The 17,867-nt window shown below is 41.5% G+C and overlaps 1 protein-coding gene and 1 pseudogene across 4 annotated transcripts in view; one reads left to right on the forward strand and one right to left on the reverse strand.

Moving 5' to 3' along the window:
- Positions 1–273: 273 nt before the first annotated feature.
- The window catches only part of MTA3 (metastasis associated 1 family member 3), a 163,941-nt gene continuing 146,347 nt past the window's right edge, over positions 274–17,867 (forward strand). For 3 of the 4 annotated variants that reach the window (XM_061168800.1, XM_061168801.1, XM_061168803.1), the window contains exons 1-3: positions 274–351; positions 1,997–2,064; positions 11,644–11,737. In XM_061168800.1, the coding sequence (XP_061024783.1) occupies positions 324–351; positions 1,997–2,064; positions 11,644–11,737 (190 nt within the window). In that variant the 5' untranslated portion in view covers positions 274–323. Of the gene's footprint in view, positions 352–1,996; positions 2,065–9,570; positions 9,788–11,643; positions 11,738–17,867 lie in introns of those variants that run through there. The other variant, XM_061168802.1, reaches the window with a different exon arrangement.
- Positions 7,486–8,483, reverse strand: LOC133074789 (tropomyosin alpha-3 chain-like; annotated as a pseudogene).

Raw genomic sequence — 17,867 nt, forward strand, 5'->3', positions numbered from 1 at the left:
CCCAAGCGCTCCGGCCTCCCGGGTGGCCGGGAACTCTGCCTCGCTAGCCCGGCGCTGGGGGCGGGCACCTGCTCCCACCCCTCTGCGTCCCCTCCCCTTCACTTCCCCCTCCCCTTCACTTCCCCCTCCCCTTGTTCCCTCCCTCCCTTCCCCCCCGCGGCTAGGCGCGGCGGCGGCGGCGGCGGCGGCGGCGGCGGCGGCCGGGGCTGAGGCGGCGGCGGCGGCGGCGGCGGCGGCGGCGGCGGCGGCGGCGGCGGCGGCGGCGGCGGCGGCGGCGGCAGCGGGCGGGGCTCGGCTCGGGCTCCGCGGGCGGGCGGGCGGACATGGCGGCCAACATGTACCGGGTCGGAGGTAGGAAGGCTCGGCCCGACCCGGCCCGTCTGGGAGCGGGCTCCGGGAGTGGGGGGTAGGGGCGAGTTCACCCTAACCGCTGGGAGCCACGGGCGCCCGGGCTGAGGGCGCATGGGGCTGGGGGCCTGCGGAGGGGGCCGGGGCTGCCCCCCCTCCCCTCTCCCCTCCCCCACCGTGGCCCACAAGGGACCGGGGCCCATCCACACCCCCGCATCCCAACCAGGGTTTTAGGCCAGGCCTGTACTTGGGGGTATGAATTATCAGACGCCACCTCCCCCTCAGCCCGTGAAACCCCCATGGGGGTCAGGGGCCGTCGAGCCCCCTAAGAGGGTGGTCTTTCCTCGCGTGACTTCTAGGCGTTGGGGGTTTGGAGAGAGTGGAGGGACATCTCTCCTCTACTGCTCCCCTTCATTGGGAGTGTGGGTGGGGGCGATGGGGGCCCAGCCAGGGGCACAGCTGGATAGGCCTGTTTGCGGGGACAGGGCCCTGCACCTCTCCTCCGTCCCTCTCCCTTACGTTTCTTGTGCAGCCCCCCCCCCCCCCCAGGAATGGGGCTTAGAGGGGCCGGGGCACCGCAGCCTTGGGTGGGGAGTGGAGCTTTGCCTGGACGTTTGCTCTGCTGTCTGCCTCCTTCCCAGCCTTCTGCAGAAGAGAGAAATAAGGTCAAACAAACTTTCTCCCTACTCACGACGCCCTCCTCCCTCTTTCCTGGTAAAATAATAATTCAGATAAGTGACGTGTTTGTGTGTGAGACTGGCTCTTCTCTGCTCATTAGCCGAGCTCCTTGATGGATGGTGGTGGGAACGGCCTGGCTAAATGAGGCCACTTTGCAGAAGGGAGACGGGAAAGAGCCACTAAGATAGACAATAACACTGCAGCCCAGCCTCTCAAATAAACACACAGTGGGAAGTTTCCAGTGAGCCTATTAGATGAGAGGAAAAACCACACTTGAAAATTTATATGCTTTTTGTTGAAAGGCTGCAGCAATTGCTTTATAACGAGACCCTAAATGGATCTGGATTAAATATGGTAAATATGGCTGGTATCACCTCCACAGAGCTCTGCCTCTCAAAAAGTGACCCCTCTCCTTTTTCGCCCCCTCATCTTCCTAGATAGAGCTGTGAAAAAGTTTGTCAATGTGCTTCTGCTCTGCTCACCTCATTTTTTTTTAAGTTGGTGATTGAAATGTACTTTGGGCTGCTAAGCCTTTCAAGATGCTCTGAATTTGTCTTAGGTCAATAGTTTTATGTGAGAAGCCTACTCCAGGGCAAATTGGATTGGAGTGAAAAGATGTGGAAGCAGTTATCGTATGAAAGACACATGTTTAGTCAGCTCTGACTACTCAATGATAAGAGGTGTCTTTTTGTTTATTATTAAAGAAATGACACATGTGGGACAGAAGTCTAGGAGAACTTGAATAAAACATTAATTGAAATGAAAATGCCAGGAAAATAAGGGTCTGTGAATGGTAAGCACATAAGAAAGAGAATATATTAAGGCTGCATTACTCAATTTGCTTTTACCAGGAAATGAATCACGGGCGTGCTTCATTTTGAATGTGAATTACCTGATATAAAAAGTCATAAATTGACAAATGTGAACTTTCTGTTGAAAAGATTAAGCTCTTTACTTCCTTTAATTGCAGATTATGTCTACTTTGAGAATTCCTCTAGCAATCCGTACCTCATCAGAAGGATAGAAGAACTTAACAAGGTATACACTGAGTGTTCTTGATTCTAATATTAAGAAATATTTGTTGCCCATTGAAGGGTAATTGGGTAAAGGGTATAAGAGATGATTTTACTTTAAGTTCCAGACTCTTTGAAAGTAGAGATTTCAGATTAGAGAATTATGCAGGATTCTGAATATTCTTTTGCTTTTTATAATTACCTCTGATATTAAATGTTGATATTGAATATGTAACATCTGTAAGATTTCTTCAAATTGCTTGGAGTGTCTCAGAGCAGGTCACTCCTGTAACTCAGTCCCTTTTTATATTTGAAGTCATAATTTGTGTTTCTCCCTTTTTAGTGAATTGTTTCCTGTTTCAGCTTGAGAAGCAGGAAGTTAGGGAATATGATATTTAAGGGAATTTGTAAAATTCTAGACTAGGCTAACTAATAAGAATACAGTTTTGGTATAATTATAAAGTGACTTTTTGTCCCTTAGGCCCAAGTAAATAAAACTTTTACATCAAGGTTTGTCCCTAATCGCAGGTGTCCAGGACATCAGAGGCATTATGACTGTTGGCAGTAGCTGAGCTTTTACAGTGGAGGCACTCAAACAATCATAAATGACATGGACCATAGATTTCTGATGGTTGAGGGTTACTTGTGTAGCTGGTGAGAATTCACATTGTTAAAATGTTTGGGGGCTGTCTAGCTAATACCCTTCCCCCAAAATACCATCTGGAGACTGGTCCCATTCTGAGTCCCAGGAAACCAGATCTGGCCAAGGGCATGCCTGGCTTATGAGCGTTGAGGTCTTGGTTCACTTTTGGGGATACCCTGGGGACCTTGCATTAAAAAAATTTCCATAGTATTTGAGACCACCACCAAATGAAGAAAATGGCCTCAGGATTAGGTCAGTCTGTGGGTGGGAACTGTTGAGATGTCTTCCTGATGTGCTTCTCTTTTATATTACTGATGTAAGGTATAAGAATTTAGGCAATTCCAGGGAATTCCCTGGTGGTCCAGTGGTTAGGACTCGGTGATTTCACTGCTGGGGCCCAGGTTCCATCCCTAGTTGGGGAAGTAAGATCCTGCAAGCCACGCACAGCATGGCCAAAAAAAAAAAAAAATAAATAAATAAATAAAAGGCTTAAAAAAAAAAAGAATTTAGGCAATTCCACACTGTTCACTGCATCAGCTTATTTAGAAAGTTAACTAGGATTCAAGGAGAAATATTGCCCTATGAGACCTGTATTCTCTGGCTGCTCCCTGCTTTGTTCATTTGGCTCTAAGTGCAGTAAGCTCTTTCTTGCCTGTTTCTCTCCCTCTTTTTTTTTTGGCTGCGCCGCCTGTCTTGCAGGATCTTAGTTCCCTGACCAGGGATTGAACCCAGGGCCATGGCAGTGAAGCGCCAAGTCCTAACCACTGGACCCTCTTGGCTATTTCTCATATGCACCCACCTTAGGACTGTCTGGTTGTTTCCAGCCCCCCATACCTTGCTTTTTTCCCCCACATCATTTATCACCTTCAAATATACTTAATTAATGTGTTTACAGGCATACCTCAGAGATATTGTGGGTTCAGTTCAGACCACTGCAATAAAGCAGATATTGCAGTAAAACGAGTCACATGAATTTTTTAGTTTCCCAGTGCATATAAAAGTTGTGATTATACCATACTGCAGTCTATTAAGTGTACAGTATGTCTAAAAAAAGATGTACATGCCTAATTGAAAAATACTTTATTGCTAAAAATTGCTAGCTATCATCTGAGCCTTCAGTGGGTCATAAAATAATATTAAAGATCACTGATCATAGGTTGCCATAACAAATATCATAATAATGAAAAAGTTTGAAATACCGCAAGATTTACCAAAATGTGACAGACACGAAGTAAGCAAATGCTATTGGAAAAATGGCACTGATAGACTTGCTCCACCGAGTGTTGCCATAAACCATTGATTTGTAAAAAACACAATATCTGAGAAGTGCAGTGAACCGAAGTGCAATAAAATGAGTTGTGCCTATATTTTCATTGCCTGTTTTCCCAAACTAGAATGTAAGCTCTATGTGTGTAGTGATCTTTTCTGTTCACTAATGCATCCCAAGTGCCTTAGAGTAGTGGCTGGCACATAGTTAAGTAAACATTTTTTGAATTAATGAATTTCTCAGATGTCTGATGTTAATACTTGTACATGGCTTTACTGTTTACAAAGTACTCTGATTCATTCATTTTACAAATATTTCTAAGGACCTGCTACTTTTAGATATGCACTTTTAGGAATTGAAGGATGAACAAGATAGGTCTAGTAGTGGAGACGGACATCAGCTAAATAATTCCACAAGCAGAAGGAAAATTGCATCTGTGCTAAATTTACAAACATCAGAGCATGGTGCTCTGGAAGCATATAATCTGGGGATTCACGTTTGTCACCTCTTTTGAGCCTCATAGTACCTTAAACCTTTAAGGTAGATGCATCATGGATTGTTGTTGTGAAGCACACTGTGGTTAAGTCACTTAAATGCCTGGGTTACACATCTAGCTGGAACCTGGATCATTTCACACTTCTTTATCATTATACTACTGTTCACTTCAAAAGTCCCTCCCCTCCCTGACATTCTCACCTTCTCCCTGCCCCTCTGCTTTCTCAAAGAGTCATTAATATATGAGCAGTCCTTAGGGGACTGAGGGTGACTGAACTGTGAGAGATCAGAGTCTCTGTAATTTCAGAGAGTGGCAGTTTGGATGGAGTATTGATAAAAAGGAACTGCGATAGGCTAATTAATTACTAAATATTTACATAGGACCTTTATTTCTGAAGGGATGTGAGAGATCTCACTTTAAGTAATTAATTAAACAAATATTTCTTGAGCACTTGTTATGTAGCAGGCACTATGCTAGGCTCAGGTACAACAGTGACCAATATGGACATGGTCTCTGCCCACACAGGGTCTCCGTTCTCATGAGGGAGACACATGAAAAGATGAGTTAACAGGTGTAAAGAAAATAGCGATAAATGGTGTTAACTTCTAGAAAGGAAATAAGCAAGAGCCTTGACATAGAGAATAACAGAGGTTGCTTCCTTTGGATAGGGAGTGAAGGACTTTAAGGACATTGAAGTTGAGGCCTAAAGGATGAGAAGGAGGTAGCCTTGGGAAGAGGGGCCACAGGAGTTCCAGAAAGGCCTTGAGCGGGTCAGAGGTCAAGTTGGCTAAGTGGGGAAATTTAACATGATTAGAAGATACAAATATGAATTTAAGAACACTTGATATATTATTATTTTTTAAAATTAATTAATTATTTTTTGGCTGCATTGCGTCTTTGCTGCTGCACGCAGGCTTACTCTAGTGGCGAACGAGGGGCTACCCTTCGCTGCGGTGCGTGGGCTTCTTATTGCGGTGGCCTCTCCTGTTGTGGAGCACGGGCTCTAGGCACGCGGGCTTCAGTAGTTGGGGCACACAGGCTCAGTAGTTGCGGCTCGCCGGCTCTAGAGTGCAGGCTCAGTAGTTGTGGCGCGTGGGCTTAGCTGCTCTGCAGCATGTGGGATCTTCCTGGACCAGGGCTTGAACCCCTGTCCCCTGCACTGGCAGGCGGATTCCCAACCACTGCACCAGCAGGGAAGTCCCAACACTTGATATATTCTAATTGATAAGCTAAGAGAAGGGATATTAACCTATTTTATTAACTTTCTTCTAAATACGTAGGATGTGTTTTGGGATTCCCTAGTGTTCCAGTGGTTACGACTGGGTGCTTTCACTGCTGCGGCCCAGGGGCAATCCCTTGTCAGGGAACTTAAGATCCTGCAAGCCTCATAGCGAGGCCAAAAAAGAAAAAAAGAAATAGGGTGTGTTTTTTAAACAAAATTCCTAGGATAAGGTATCAATCATTATTTTTATAGAAAATTCACTTTTATAGGATGAAGGTCCCTGTTTTTTTTTTTTTTAAATCCTATTTGAAATGTTACTTGCTCAGTTAGAAAGCAGAATTACAGTATTTTTTCTTTTTTTTTAAATTAAAGAAATAGATTAAAAAATATTTGTTTATTTATTTGGCTGTGTCGGGTCTTAGTTGTGGCATGTGGGATCTTTGTTGCGGCATGTGGGATCTTTCAGTGCAGCGAGCGGGCTCTAGTGCGCGTGGGTTCAGTAGTTGCAGCGAGCAGGCTCTCTAGTTGTGCCGCACAGGCTCAGTAGTGCGGCACGCAGGCTCTAGAGTGTGCAGGGTTAGTTGCCATGTGGCATGTGGGATCTTAGTTCCCTGACCAGGGATCGAACCCACATCCCCTGCATTGGAAGGCAGATTCTTAACCACTGGACCACTAGGGAAGTCCTGAAATAGATTTTTGTCTCAATTTTTTTCCCCAGAACTTTTAGGTGCAAAACTGAATATATTGGTTGATAAATACAGTTCGACATTGTTTTATCTCTCTCTCTTTTTTTTTTTTTTTTTGGAGGGACTGGTTCTTTATTTCAAAAAGACATTTATCAATGTTCAGTATCAAAACAGTTACACTATTGTTTTTTCTTTCCCCAATTGGCCCCCAAAGAGACCACACCAAAGGGGAGTACATTTTAAGCCAATTAAGCTGTAGGATGCACACCTAACTGACCTCACTGAAACCTCACGAAAAAGGGGAGATTGGGTAGGGAAGGAAACTTTAAAAGATCAGCACACTGCCAGCCCAGATTGTAGAGGGCTCTCACAGCCAGATGGGGTGACCAGTGTGCCCCAACCCCAAAGAAGCAAAGTTTCAAAATAATATAAAATTTAAAAACAATTTTGTACATAAGCTATTCAAGATTTCTCCAGCACTAACTGATACAACACACAATGAGATGGCAGTTTTAGAGACAGCAGCTTCAGACCCAGAAAAGGGTGATGAGATGAGTTTCATATGGCTAAACCAGTGGTAGAACATAATTTTCTTTCCTTTCTTTCAAGGAGGTGGGAGAGCAAATAAGTGGTCACCTCAAAATAAGGGGCACATGATCTATTCTGTGAGTGGTTGGGAATGGGGTAGAGCTGGGACAAGGATTTGGTCTCAGAGGTCTCACCATCTTAATTTCATCTGGTCACTTCTGATGGAAAAAAAAAGTTGCCCAAAGATACCGTAAAACTGAAAACCTAAACAGCGCTTTTTTTTTTTTTTTGGCTAACTTCTTCTGGAATCACCTTTCTGGTTTGGCAGGTACTTTTTACAGAGCAATAAGGCTTTCCAAAATGGAGTCCTTCTCTGGGCTGTTTGGCTCTCAGGAAGGCAGGCCCATACCTTTTCCCCTCCTCTACGGAGAGGGCAATATGCATTAAGCTGAAAAGTTACCTTCCAAAAGTGAGAAAGGGATTAGACTGCTGCTTCAGAACTATGGAATTATCTGAAATGTTTTACAAATGGCTGCTACATCAACAGCAACAAAAAAGGTAATTACAAAATGTGTACATCACAGCATGCTTTTAAAGACACTTGACATTGTGCTCATATTCCCTTAAACGTTGTTCCCAAAGATGCTCAGCCTCTAGCCCAAATGGAATCTCTGGGGAGAGGCAGAGACAGTTTGGCGAAAAGGACACAGGGGTGGGGGTGGGAGACGTGGTGAAAGGAGAAAGCAGCCTTCCAGTTAAAGATCAGCCGTCAGTTTAAAGGTCAGCTTCGGGCAGGCTGGCCTCAGCGGAGTCGGGGTCAGAGGGAGGAGCAGCGGCAGGGTGGGCCTGGGGTGCTCTGCATCTCATTCAGGTCAAGCAGAGTCTGGTCCAGCATCCTTTGTGTACAGAGGTGCTCCTTTTTGGTGCATTTCAGTTTATCTTCCAAATCATCGATTGTCTTTTCCAGCTTGGCTACCGATCTCTCAGCAAACTCAGCACGGGTCTCTGCCTCCTTGAGTTTATCAGTTAAGAATCTTTATCTCTTCCTCATATTGTCTTCTTTTTGAGAGTACTTTTCTTCAGCAGCACTCAGACACTTCAGGTTCTGCCCCATCAGTCTGATCTGCTCATCCATCTCTCCGCAGCGGGACTCTGCCAGCTCAGCTCGCTCCTCTGTGCCTTCCAAGTCTCCCTCAATAATCACCAACTTACGAGCCACCTCTTTGTACTTCCTACCTGCCTCTTCTGCAGTGTGCTTAGCTTCTTTGAGTTGGATTTCCTGGAGCTCCATTTTTTCTTCCTCCTTTAAGGATTGGTTTTCAATAACCTTCATACCTCTCTCACTGTCATCAGCAGCTTTCTCAGCTTCCTCCAGCTTTTGCAGGGCAGTGGCCAGGCGCTCTTGGGCACTGTCCAGCTCCTTTTCAACCAGCTGGATCCTGCGGTTCAAGGAGGCCGCCTCAGCCTGAGCCTGTTCCCGGGCCACCTTTCTCCCTCCACTTCCGCAGGAGGTGCTCGGCCCTCTCCTCCGCGTCACCGGCCTGCAGCTGCAGAACCTGGGTCTCAGTGCTTCACCGCCTCGGTGGTGGTGACCTCGGCCATGGTGCCCGCCCGGACCCTGCTCGCCTTCGGGTTCCTGCCTCCTCTGCCCGGAGCTGCAGCCGCTTCTCACCGACATTGTTTATCTTACATACCCTTTTTTCCTCTCCTCTAAACTGTACTCAGATACAGTGATGATGATCTTTTGGAGGAAGAATATAAAGTTAAAATAGAAAACAACTTCACGGTAAATTTTATTTAGTCACTATCTAGCTTGGGTGTCGCTCTTCTAAAGATTTAGTCTGCACACATGTTGAAAGAAGGCTTTGTGCGCGTAACAATTATACAGTCTCAGGAAGTTTTGGAAGTTATGCTTATGGATAAATTTAATGTTATTTGCTGTTGATTTTTTTTTTGGTGTGTTACGTTGTATAATTTATATGTTTCTTCATATTCTGTATGTTTTATTAGCCATCCAATTTGTTCTGAGATTCATTTTAATGTTTAGGGTCTTTTTTTCGTGGGGAGAAGGGAGCCACTAACTTCTTTGAGCATCTAATCTTGTCCCCCCACCCCAATCTATATTTGCACATACAAGATTTTGCATATAATTTCAGGAGATCCCTTCAAAGCCCTTTTATAGAACCCAAGTTAAGACCCCTCCTGACATTTAGGATCTGTTGGGAAGAAGGACAGAAATTGAGAAAAGGAAGTTCTTTTCCATTTGTTCTTTAGTTCGAGCAGACCATGGACTTTCCAAAATGGAAAGTGTTTGGTTTTTTGTTTTTTAATAATGTACTTTCTAAGTCTGGGATAGAAATGGACGTGAGTATGAGGTTGACTAAAAGCCCCTTATTGCTGGAGGATGTTTTACTAAACGTGTTTGACAGAATAGAGATTTAAGAGGCTGCAACCTAAATGGAGAAAAGAACACAGGAAAGAAATTGCTGTTCATTGTAGGTTCTTCTTTATGCCTGTCTCCACTTTTCCCACCTGTGGGTTTTGTTCAGGTCCTTCTTTTTTCTTAAGACTACTCAGTCCTCCAGGCTTCACCCGTTGGACTCCTTTCCTTCTTTCCTAGCTAGCTAGGGACCTTCTGCCCCCTTTCCTCCTCCTTGAAGCTTTTTCTGTTCTTCCCTCAACAGGTGGTACTTCCTGCCTCCATGAGTGAGAAGTGAAGTCTGGAGGGGAAAAGAAAGGAGTAAAGGACAGCAGTGCTGGGAATTTGTCAGGAATGTTTTACTCTTATGCTTCAGTTGTGGGAACCGGTGAAGGTTTCTGGGTGAGGGACATGACTACAGCTGGGCTTTGGAAGGTTGGAGACGAGATGACACGTGGACAGGCATCTTTGCTGGAGCGGAGGCTTGGTGAGGGCAGACACCATGCATCCGTGGTGCTTAGCTTGTGCAGGGGCACATAGGAAGCCTTCGCACACAAGATATTTGGTGACTTTATATATACAAAATATTTAACTTAGGTCTTCAGAGCTATACTTCTTAAATTATTTGTGATGGAGGATTTTTAAGAGTTTTCAGTATCTTAGACTGCTTTTGTAAAATTTAAAAATGAGAGTAGAAAAATGAAATTTAAAGTAGGCTTATAAAAATGCAAGCCCCATTTTTCATTATTAGATTCAATAGATATAAAATTAACTCTCAAATACTATAATTCATTTAATTTCTGTACTCATTTCATTACATAGTAACAGCTGTGGACTGGGCCTTGGACTACAATTTTAGTAGCTCAACTTTAGAGGAATGCTCGAAGGGAGGGTGTGTGTGTGTACAGTAGAGAAGAAGAGTAATACTGTAAACTACCTAATAGCCAAGTGTGTACGTGGTTCAGAAGAGAATATTTATTTTGAACTATGCCCCTCCACCCCAAGCAGGTTTAAATAAGAATTTAATTAGCTTTACAGAGTATCCCTATTGGAGGAACTCACCAGTAAGGTAGAAAAAAAACACGTTTGCCTTAAAACTCTTGCTTTGGGTTTTTAACATGCTTTTTTTTTTTTTTTTTAAATGTTTATTTATTTATTTATTTTCTTATTAGTCATCCATTAACATGCTTTTGTCTCAAGAAGACAAAAAAGATAAAGCACTGATAATTGAAGTCATTGATAGATTTTATTTACATAGGAGTATTGGCCTGTTCATTTAGCAGATTGCTGGATCATTACTTCTGGAGGATGTATTTGATCACAGTATTGTGAAATATAGAAGCACTTTGGTTAGGATGTAATATGATTTCAGTTTTAAGGGGCAATATTTCTACAAGACTATTTCTCACTTTAAAATACTGCCGCTGCTGAACTTCATAAGACTGACAAATTTACTGCAGCACATATACTTACTTCTTTTTGTCTGAGTGTATCTGTAAGCCCAGAGAAATTCTGAAAATTTGTTCTCAAATTTGTTTGAAATTGGAAATCACAATAGCATTTTATTGTAATCTGTGTGTTTTTACAATGAACTTTGTAGTGAACAATTGACTTTGAAAGCTCTCAGAATTCATAAAGAATGGGAGGGTGGGAGCCTGGGCCCCAGCTGCAGTAAATTACAGCCTTACTGAATATTGATTGTATTCTAGACTGTAGTCAAAAAGAAATAAGAGCTTCAGTGTTCATAACTCAAGGTTTTTAATACTTTCATATGTGAAGGTAAACTAAGTACTACTAAGAATGTTGACCGTTATGGATTCATGGACTCCCTTGGGCTGAGAATGCTTTTCCAAGTTATCTGGTCCACCTCACATGTTGACTGCCCTGCACCTGCAGAGCTTCACCATCAGTCGAACGTGAGGGTGTTTAGGATGGGGCTGGGTGATTTTGCACTTAGCCTGTGCCTCAGGAAGAGGGTTTGGAGGACTATGTTTAACTGTCTTTTAAGTTACGTTGTGGCTTTTTAAATTTTGGGGATTAGTTTCTTAAGGTTAATCAGAGTTAACTATGGCTTTAGTCATTAAAGCTCTCTGATCACTTTAGTTTAATTTTTAATTGATGCCAATGAGTTATTTTATGTTTGACATTTGTTTCACTTAGAACTTTTACAAATGTTACTCGTCCTTAATTTGAATTTTTAAGCTCTCTGATTATCCTGCAGTTGTGGTTGGCACAGTAAATGACAGTGATCTTATTTACAATTATGCTGTCTCTAGTTTTGTTTTATAAACTACTTGAATCTAATGTTCAGTATAGATGACTTTTATTTTTCTTATTTCTTAGACTGCAACTGGCAACGTGGAAGCAAAAGTAGTGTGCTTTTATAGACGACGAGATATTTCCAACACGCTTATAATGCTTGCAGACAAGCATGCTAGTAAGTTAATTGTCTTTTTCTTGGAAAATTAAAATGTGTTTTGAGTCTTTTGTTTTCCATGATATGAGGAAAAGTACTTTATGTTACCTATAGCTTTTTGGTTTCCCATTTGTCTTCCTCTTAGTTTAGATGGGAGTAGGTTTTTGGGTGGTTCTTGGTTTTAGTATATATTTTTTAGGATGCAACATATGTTTATTAGTTAGTCAAAATGTTGAAATAGAAGTCTTTGCACATAGGCTTTAGCGGACAATTGGAGCAGTGTTTTGCCATCTCCAATTTTCCATGGTGGTTTGAAGGTTTGAATATGAGGAAATTTATACTTCACTGGTATTTTGGAGGACTTCTTTTTCCCTCCTCTCTAAAACAACTGGGTTGTATTTACAGTTTTTAAAATTCTGAGTATTTATTATATATTTATAGTATTAGGTATGTGTGGAAAAAAAAGTTTGCTAAAGAAAGAAGTGCAGTGTGATAGATATGGAAAAAAATTCCTGCAGATAGCAACTCTGAGCATTTCTTTGTAGTTTAATCTTCATTGTGTGCTTCTCCCCACCCCCACAGTCAACAGCTTTGACATATTTTAGCCCCTTTGATTTTTTTTTTAAACAAAAAACAATCAATAAAAAAGTGATCTAAATTTTAAGAAAGAAGTATAAGTACTTTATTTTGAAAGCCATTTTTGTCCTACAAAATATGTAATGAGACTAGGACCATATGTAAATGTATTTTTCAGTTTAATACCGTGGTGTCTCAAACTCTGGTCTTGGGGTTCCTGAAGCTTTTGAAATGTTTTGGTAATGGGGGAAGGGAGGCTCTTGGCGCACAGGTTTGTTCTGTGTCTGCCTGAGAATGATCTCCCCACTGGTTGTCTGTCTCATAAGTTAAATTCCTACTATATTTTCTGCTGTAGTTCATAGAGTTTTTCAGTTTCTTTCCATTTTTGTAGAGAAAGTGTTAATTATGATATGGGTTATTCTGTAGTATTTACAAATTATATATTCACAGATTCAGGGTAATCATATTTGTTCCTCATGTATGAGACCAAAGTATTGCTTTTTAAAATGACATACTAATCAGTTATTTTAGCTATACCTGAAATCTAGAAATTCAGTGTGTTATTAAAGTATCTATGCAAAATTATTTGGATTTTATTCACCATTTACAGCATAAACTTAAGAAAGATAAAATGTCTCATTTATATTCATGTACTTTTGGATTTAATTTAGCTTCTAACGTAGCTTCTAAAGTTGTTGTTGCAAAGGTAGTGAGGTGTGAAGATGGTTGGGCGTCTGCTGACTGTTCATGGAGGGTCTCAGCATGGCTGCCTTTTTTGGTGCTATTTTAGGCTTGTAAATGTAGAAAATCAGGCTTTTTAGAATTGATGAGGCTCTTAGTATTGACTCAGAGAAATGAAATTTTAAGAAACTTAAGAACCAATGAAATTATATAATGGCAGTCATGCAGTTTAAAGAAAGACCTGGGTTCAGATTCTGGTTGGTGACTTGCTGCTTGCCTTAGGAAAATGTCTTAACTTCTCACTCATCTGCATTTTCCTCATTTGTAAAATGAGGTTGAAAAAAATCACCTCTTTTTTAAAGTAAATATTTATTTATTTATTATTTATTCATTTATTCATTTTGGCTGCGCTGGGTCTTAGTTGTGGCACGCGGGATCTTCGTTGCGGCATGCGATATCTTTTAGTTGCAACGTGCAGGACGTGCGGACTTGTTAGTTGCAGCATGTATGCAGGATCTAGTTTCCCGACCAGGGATCGAACCCAGGCTCCCTGCATTGGGAGCGCAGAGTCTTACCCCCTGGACCACCAGGGAAGTCCCCATTGAATCATATGTATTTTACCACAGTTAAAAAGGGTGGGAATTCCCTGGTGGTCCAGTGGTTAGGACTCTGTGTGTTCACTACCAAGGGCACAAGTTCGATACCTGGTCAGGGAACTAAGAACCCACAGGCCACAAAGCGTGGCCAAAAATTAAAAAAAAAAAAAAAATCTAAAATTGTATACTTTAAGGAAAAAAATTAAAAACAAAATTAAGGGAAAAATTATGCCAGCATTGATGTGAAGCTTAAATGACCTAAGGAATGGCTTATAATGGGTGGTTAACAAATGTCAGTTGGTTTTTCTCTCTCCGTGATTTGTAGATCATCTCTTTGGGTAGATTACTTCTATCTACATTTACCTGTTTTCTTCCATTATTTATTGATTTTACTCTCAACGGTAACTATATGTCCATGTACAGTAGAGTTAGAGGTATCAACTGTGTTTCTGTTTTTGTATTGACTAAAACTTCACATGGGGCAAATAAAATTACCTGAATGGTTCATGCTTTATAAAGAGGTTTTAAGGGGGGATTAAATGGAGAGAGTGTCATATATTCGAAACATTTCAAAACTAGAGTCCTGGATGTGGGTGCCTCTTTTTTTTTTTTTAATAAATTTATTTTATCTTTTTATTTTTGGCTGCATTGGGTCTTCGTTGCTGTGTGCGGGCTTTCTCTAGTTGCAGAGAGCGGGGGCTACTCTTCCTTGCGGTGTGCGGGCTTCTCATTGAGGTGGCTTCTCTTGTTGCAAAGCATGGGCTCTATGTGTGTGGGCTTCAATAGTTGTGGCACACAGGCTCAGTAGTTGTGGCTCATGGGCTCAGTATTTGTGTCTCTCGGGCTCTAGAGCGCAGGCTCAGTAGTTGTGGCGCACGGGCTTAGTTGCTCCGCGGAATGTGGGATCTTTCGGACCAGGGCTCGAACCCGTGTCCCCTGCATTGGCAGGCGCATTCTCAACCACTGTGCCACCAGGGATGTCCCTCATTGTGGACTTCTTTAAAACTTTTTATTGCAGAAAATTTCAAACATAGAAAAGTACAGAGAATAGTATAATACACCTGATGTTTCCATTATTCTACTTTAACAGTTATTACTACATGACCAATTATTTCGTCTAGACCCCTACTTGTCCCATTATTTTGAAGCTCATCAGAGAAATCTTACTTTTTCATTTGTAAATATTTCAGAATGTATTTCTGAAAGATATGGTCTCATTCAAACTTACAGGAAATGCCAAGAATATACAAGGAACTCCAGTATGCCCTTTACCCAGATTCAGCAATTAACATTTTGTCATTTTTTATATGTATAATATATATATTCTTTATTATATATATATTTTTCCTGAACCATTGGAGAGTAAATTGGAGACTTTAGAGTGGTTTTCCTAAATATACGAAAATTCTTTTACATAACCACAGTGTAGTAAACATCTCAGGAACCCAAATATTTACACAAAGCTATTGTCTTATTCACAGTCCTTATTCAAATTTTATGTCTCAACAGTGTTCTACGTAGCTATGTATTTTTTCCTTAGTCTAGGATAAAATCCAGAATCACACGTTGTATTTTTTTTTTTAAATTAATTAATTAATTAATTTTTGGCTGCGTTGGGTCTTCATTGCTGCACGTGGGCTTTCTCTGTTTGCGGCCAGCGGAGGCTCCTCTTTGTTGCAGTGCGCGGGCTTCTCGTTGCGGTGGCTTCTTTTGTCACGGAGCACGGGCTCTAGGCACACAGGCTTTAGTAGTTGCAGCACGTGGGCTCAGTAGTTGTGGCTCGCGAGCTCTAGAGCGTAGGCTCAGTAGTTGTGGCGCACCGGCTTAGTTGCTCCATGGCATGTGGGATATTCCCGGTCCAGGGCTCGAACCCGTGTCCCCTGTATTGGCAGGTGGATTCTTAACCACTGCGCCACCAGGAAAGTCCCCACACATTGTATTTTATTGTCATGTATCCTTGATATGGAACCAGCTCAGTCTTTGTGTTTGTTTGTTTGTTTTTTTTGGCCTTGCCATGTGGCATGCGGGATTAGTTCCCCGACCAGGGATCAAACCCGTGCCCCTGGAAGTGGAAGAGCGGAGTCTTAACCACTGGACTGCCAGGAAAGTCCCTTTGTGTTTTTTGACCTTAACATTTTTGAAGAAAACAGGCCAGTTATTTTGTTGAATGTGGCTTAGTTTGTGTTTGTGTAATGTTTCCTAATAATTAGATTCAGGTTATGTATTTCTTGTAGGGATGGCATAGAGGTGATGATGTGTCCTTCTAAATCCGTTAGGACAAACCCATGTAATTGGGTTTGTCTTAATAATGGTGATGTTAAGTTTGATGACTTGGTAAAGGTGGTGTTCCTTTGTATCCAGTAAGTTATTTTGGGGGAGGTACCTGGCAACTATGTAAATATCTTGTTTTTGGTCAAATATTAATGCATTTGTTTTAGCATCCATTGATCATTTAGGATTCTGTGTAAACATTACTGTCCTTGAATATCTAGTTAGTTTTCACATTTTTTCTTTTAGAATAGTTTTTCTTTTTTATATTTTGTTTAAATTGGGATCCAAATAAGTTGAGTATGATTGGTTGGTAAGACTCTTAAGTCTTTTTTTTCTTGTCCATTTAAATAATTGATATATAATTCACATAGCATAAAATCCATGCTTTTAAATTGCACAATTTAGTGGTTTTCAGGATACTCACAAAGTTGTAAAACCGTCGCCACTACTAATTTCAGATTATTTTCATCACCCGAAAAAGAGGCCAGTTACTCCCTATTCTCCCCTATTGCTATCAGGCAACCACTGATCTACTTTCTTTCTCTGTAGAGTTGCCTTTTCTGGACAATTCATATAAATGGAATCATACAGTATGTGTTTTTTGTGTCTGGCTTCTTTTTACTTAGCCTAATGTTTTCAAGTTTCTTCCATGTCATAGCATGAATTCTTTCATTCCTTTTTTTTAAATATCTCTTTATTGGAGTATAATTGCTTCACAATACTGTGTTAGTTTCTGTTGCACAACAAAGCAAATCAGCCATATGCATACACATGTCCCCATATCCCCTCTCTCTTGCATCTCCCTCCCACCCTCCCTATCCCACCTCTCTAGGTGGACACAAAGCACCGAGCTGATCTCCCTGTGCTATGTGGCTGCTTCCCACTAGCTATCTATTTTACATTTGGTAGTGTATATAAGTCCATGCCACTCTCTCACTTCATCCCAGCTTACCCTTCCCCCTCCCCGTGTCCTCAAGTCCATTCTCTATGTCTGCGTCTTTATTCCTGTCCTGCCCCTAGGTTCTTCAGAACCACTTTTTTTAGCTTCCATATATATGTGTTAGGATATGGTATTTGTTTTTCTCTTTCTGACTTACTTCACTCTGTATGACAGACTCTAGGTCCATCCACCTCACTACAAATAACTCAATTTTGTTTCTTTTTATGGCTGAGTAATACTCCATTGTATATATGTGCCACATCTTCTTTATCCATTCATCTGTTGATGGACGTTTAGGTTGGTTCCATGTCCTGGCTATTGTAAATACTGCTGCAGTGAACATTGTGGTACATGTCTCTTTTTGAATTATGGTTTTCTCAGGGTATATGCCCAGTAGTGGGATAGCTGGATCATATGGTAGTTCTATTTTTAGTTTTTTAAGGAACCTCCATGCTGTTTTCCATAGTGGTTGTATCAATTTACATTCCCACCAACAGTGCAGGAGGGTTCCCTTTTCACCACACCCTTTCCAGCATTTATTGTTTCTAGCTTTTTTGATAATGGCCATTTTGATCGGCGTGAGTTGATACCTCATTGTAGTTTTGATTTGCATTTCTCTAATAATTAGTGATGTTGAGCATCTTTTAAACAAGACCCATATATATGCCATCTACAAAAGATCTACTTCAGACCTAGGGACACATACAGACTGAAAGTGAAGGGATGGAAAAAGATATTCCATGCAAATGGAAATCAAAAGAAAGCTGGAGTAGCAATACTCGTATCAGATAAAATAGACTTTAAAATAAAGACTGTTACAAGAGATAAGGAGGGACACTACATAATGATCAAAGGATCAATCCAAAAGATATAACAATTATAAATGTTTATGTACCCAACATAGGAGCACCTCACTACATAAGGCAGATGCTAACTAACAGCCATGAAAGGAGAAATGGACAGTAACACAATAATAGTAGGGGACTTTAACACCCCACTTACACCAATGGACAGATCATTCAAACAGAAAATAAATAAGGAAACACAAGCTGTAAATGACACAATAGACCAGATAGATCTAATTGAT

This window comes from Eubalaena glacialis, chromosome 14, assembly GCF_028564815.1.
Source record: "Eubalaena glacialis isolate mEubGla1 chromosome 14, mEubGla1.1.hap2.+ XY, whole genome shotgun sequence".
NCBI classification, from domain to species: domain Eukaryota; kingdom Metazoa; phylum Chordata; class Mammalia; order Artiodactyla; family Balaenidae; genus Eubalaena; species Eubalaena glacialis.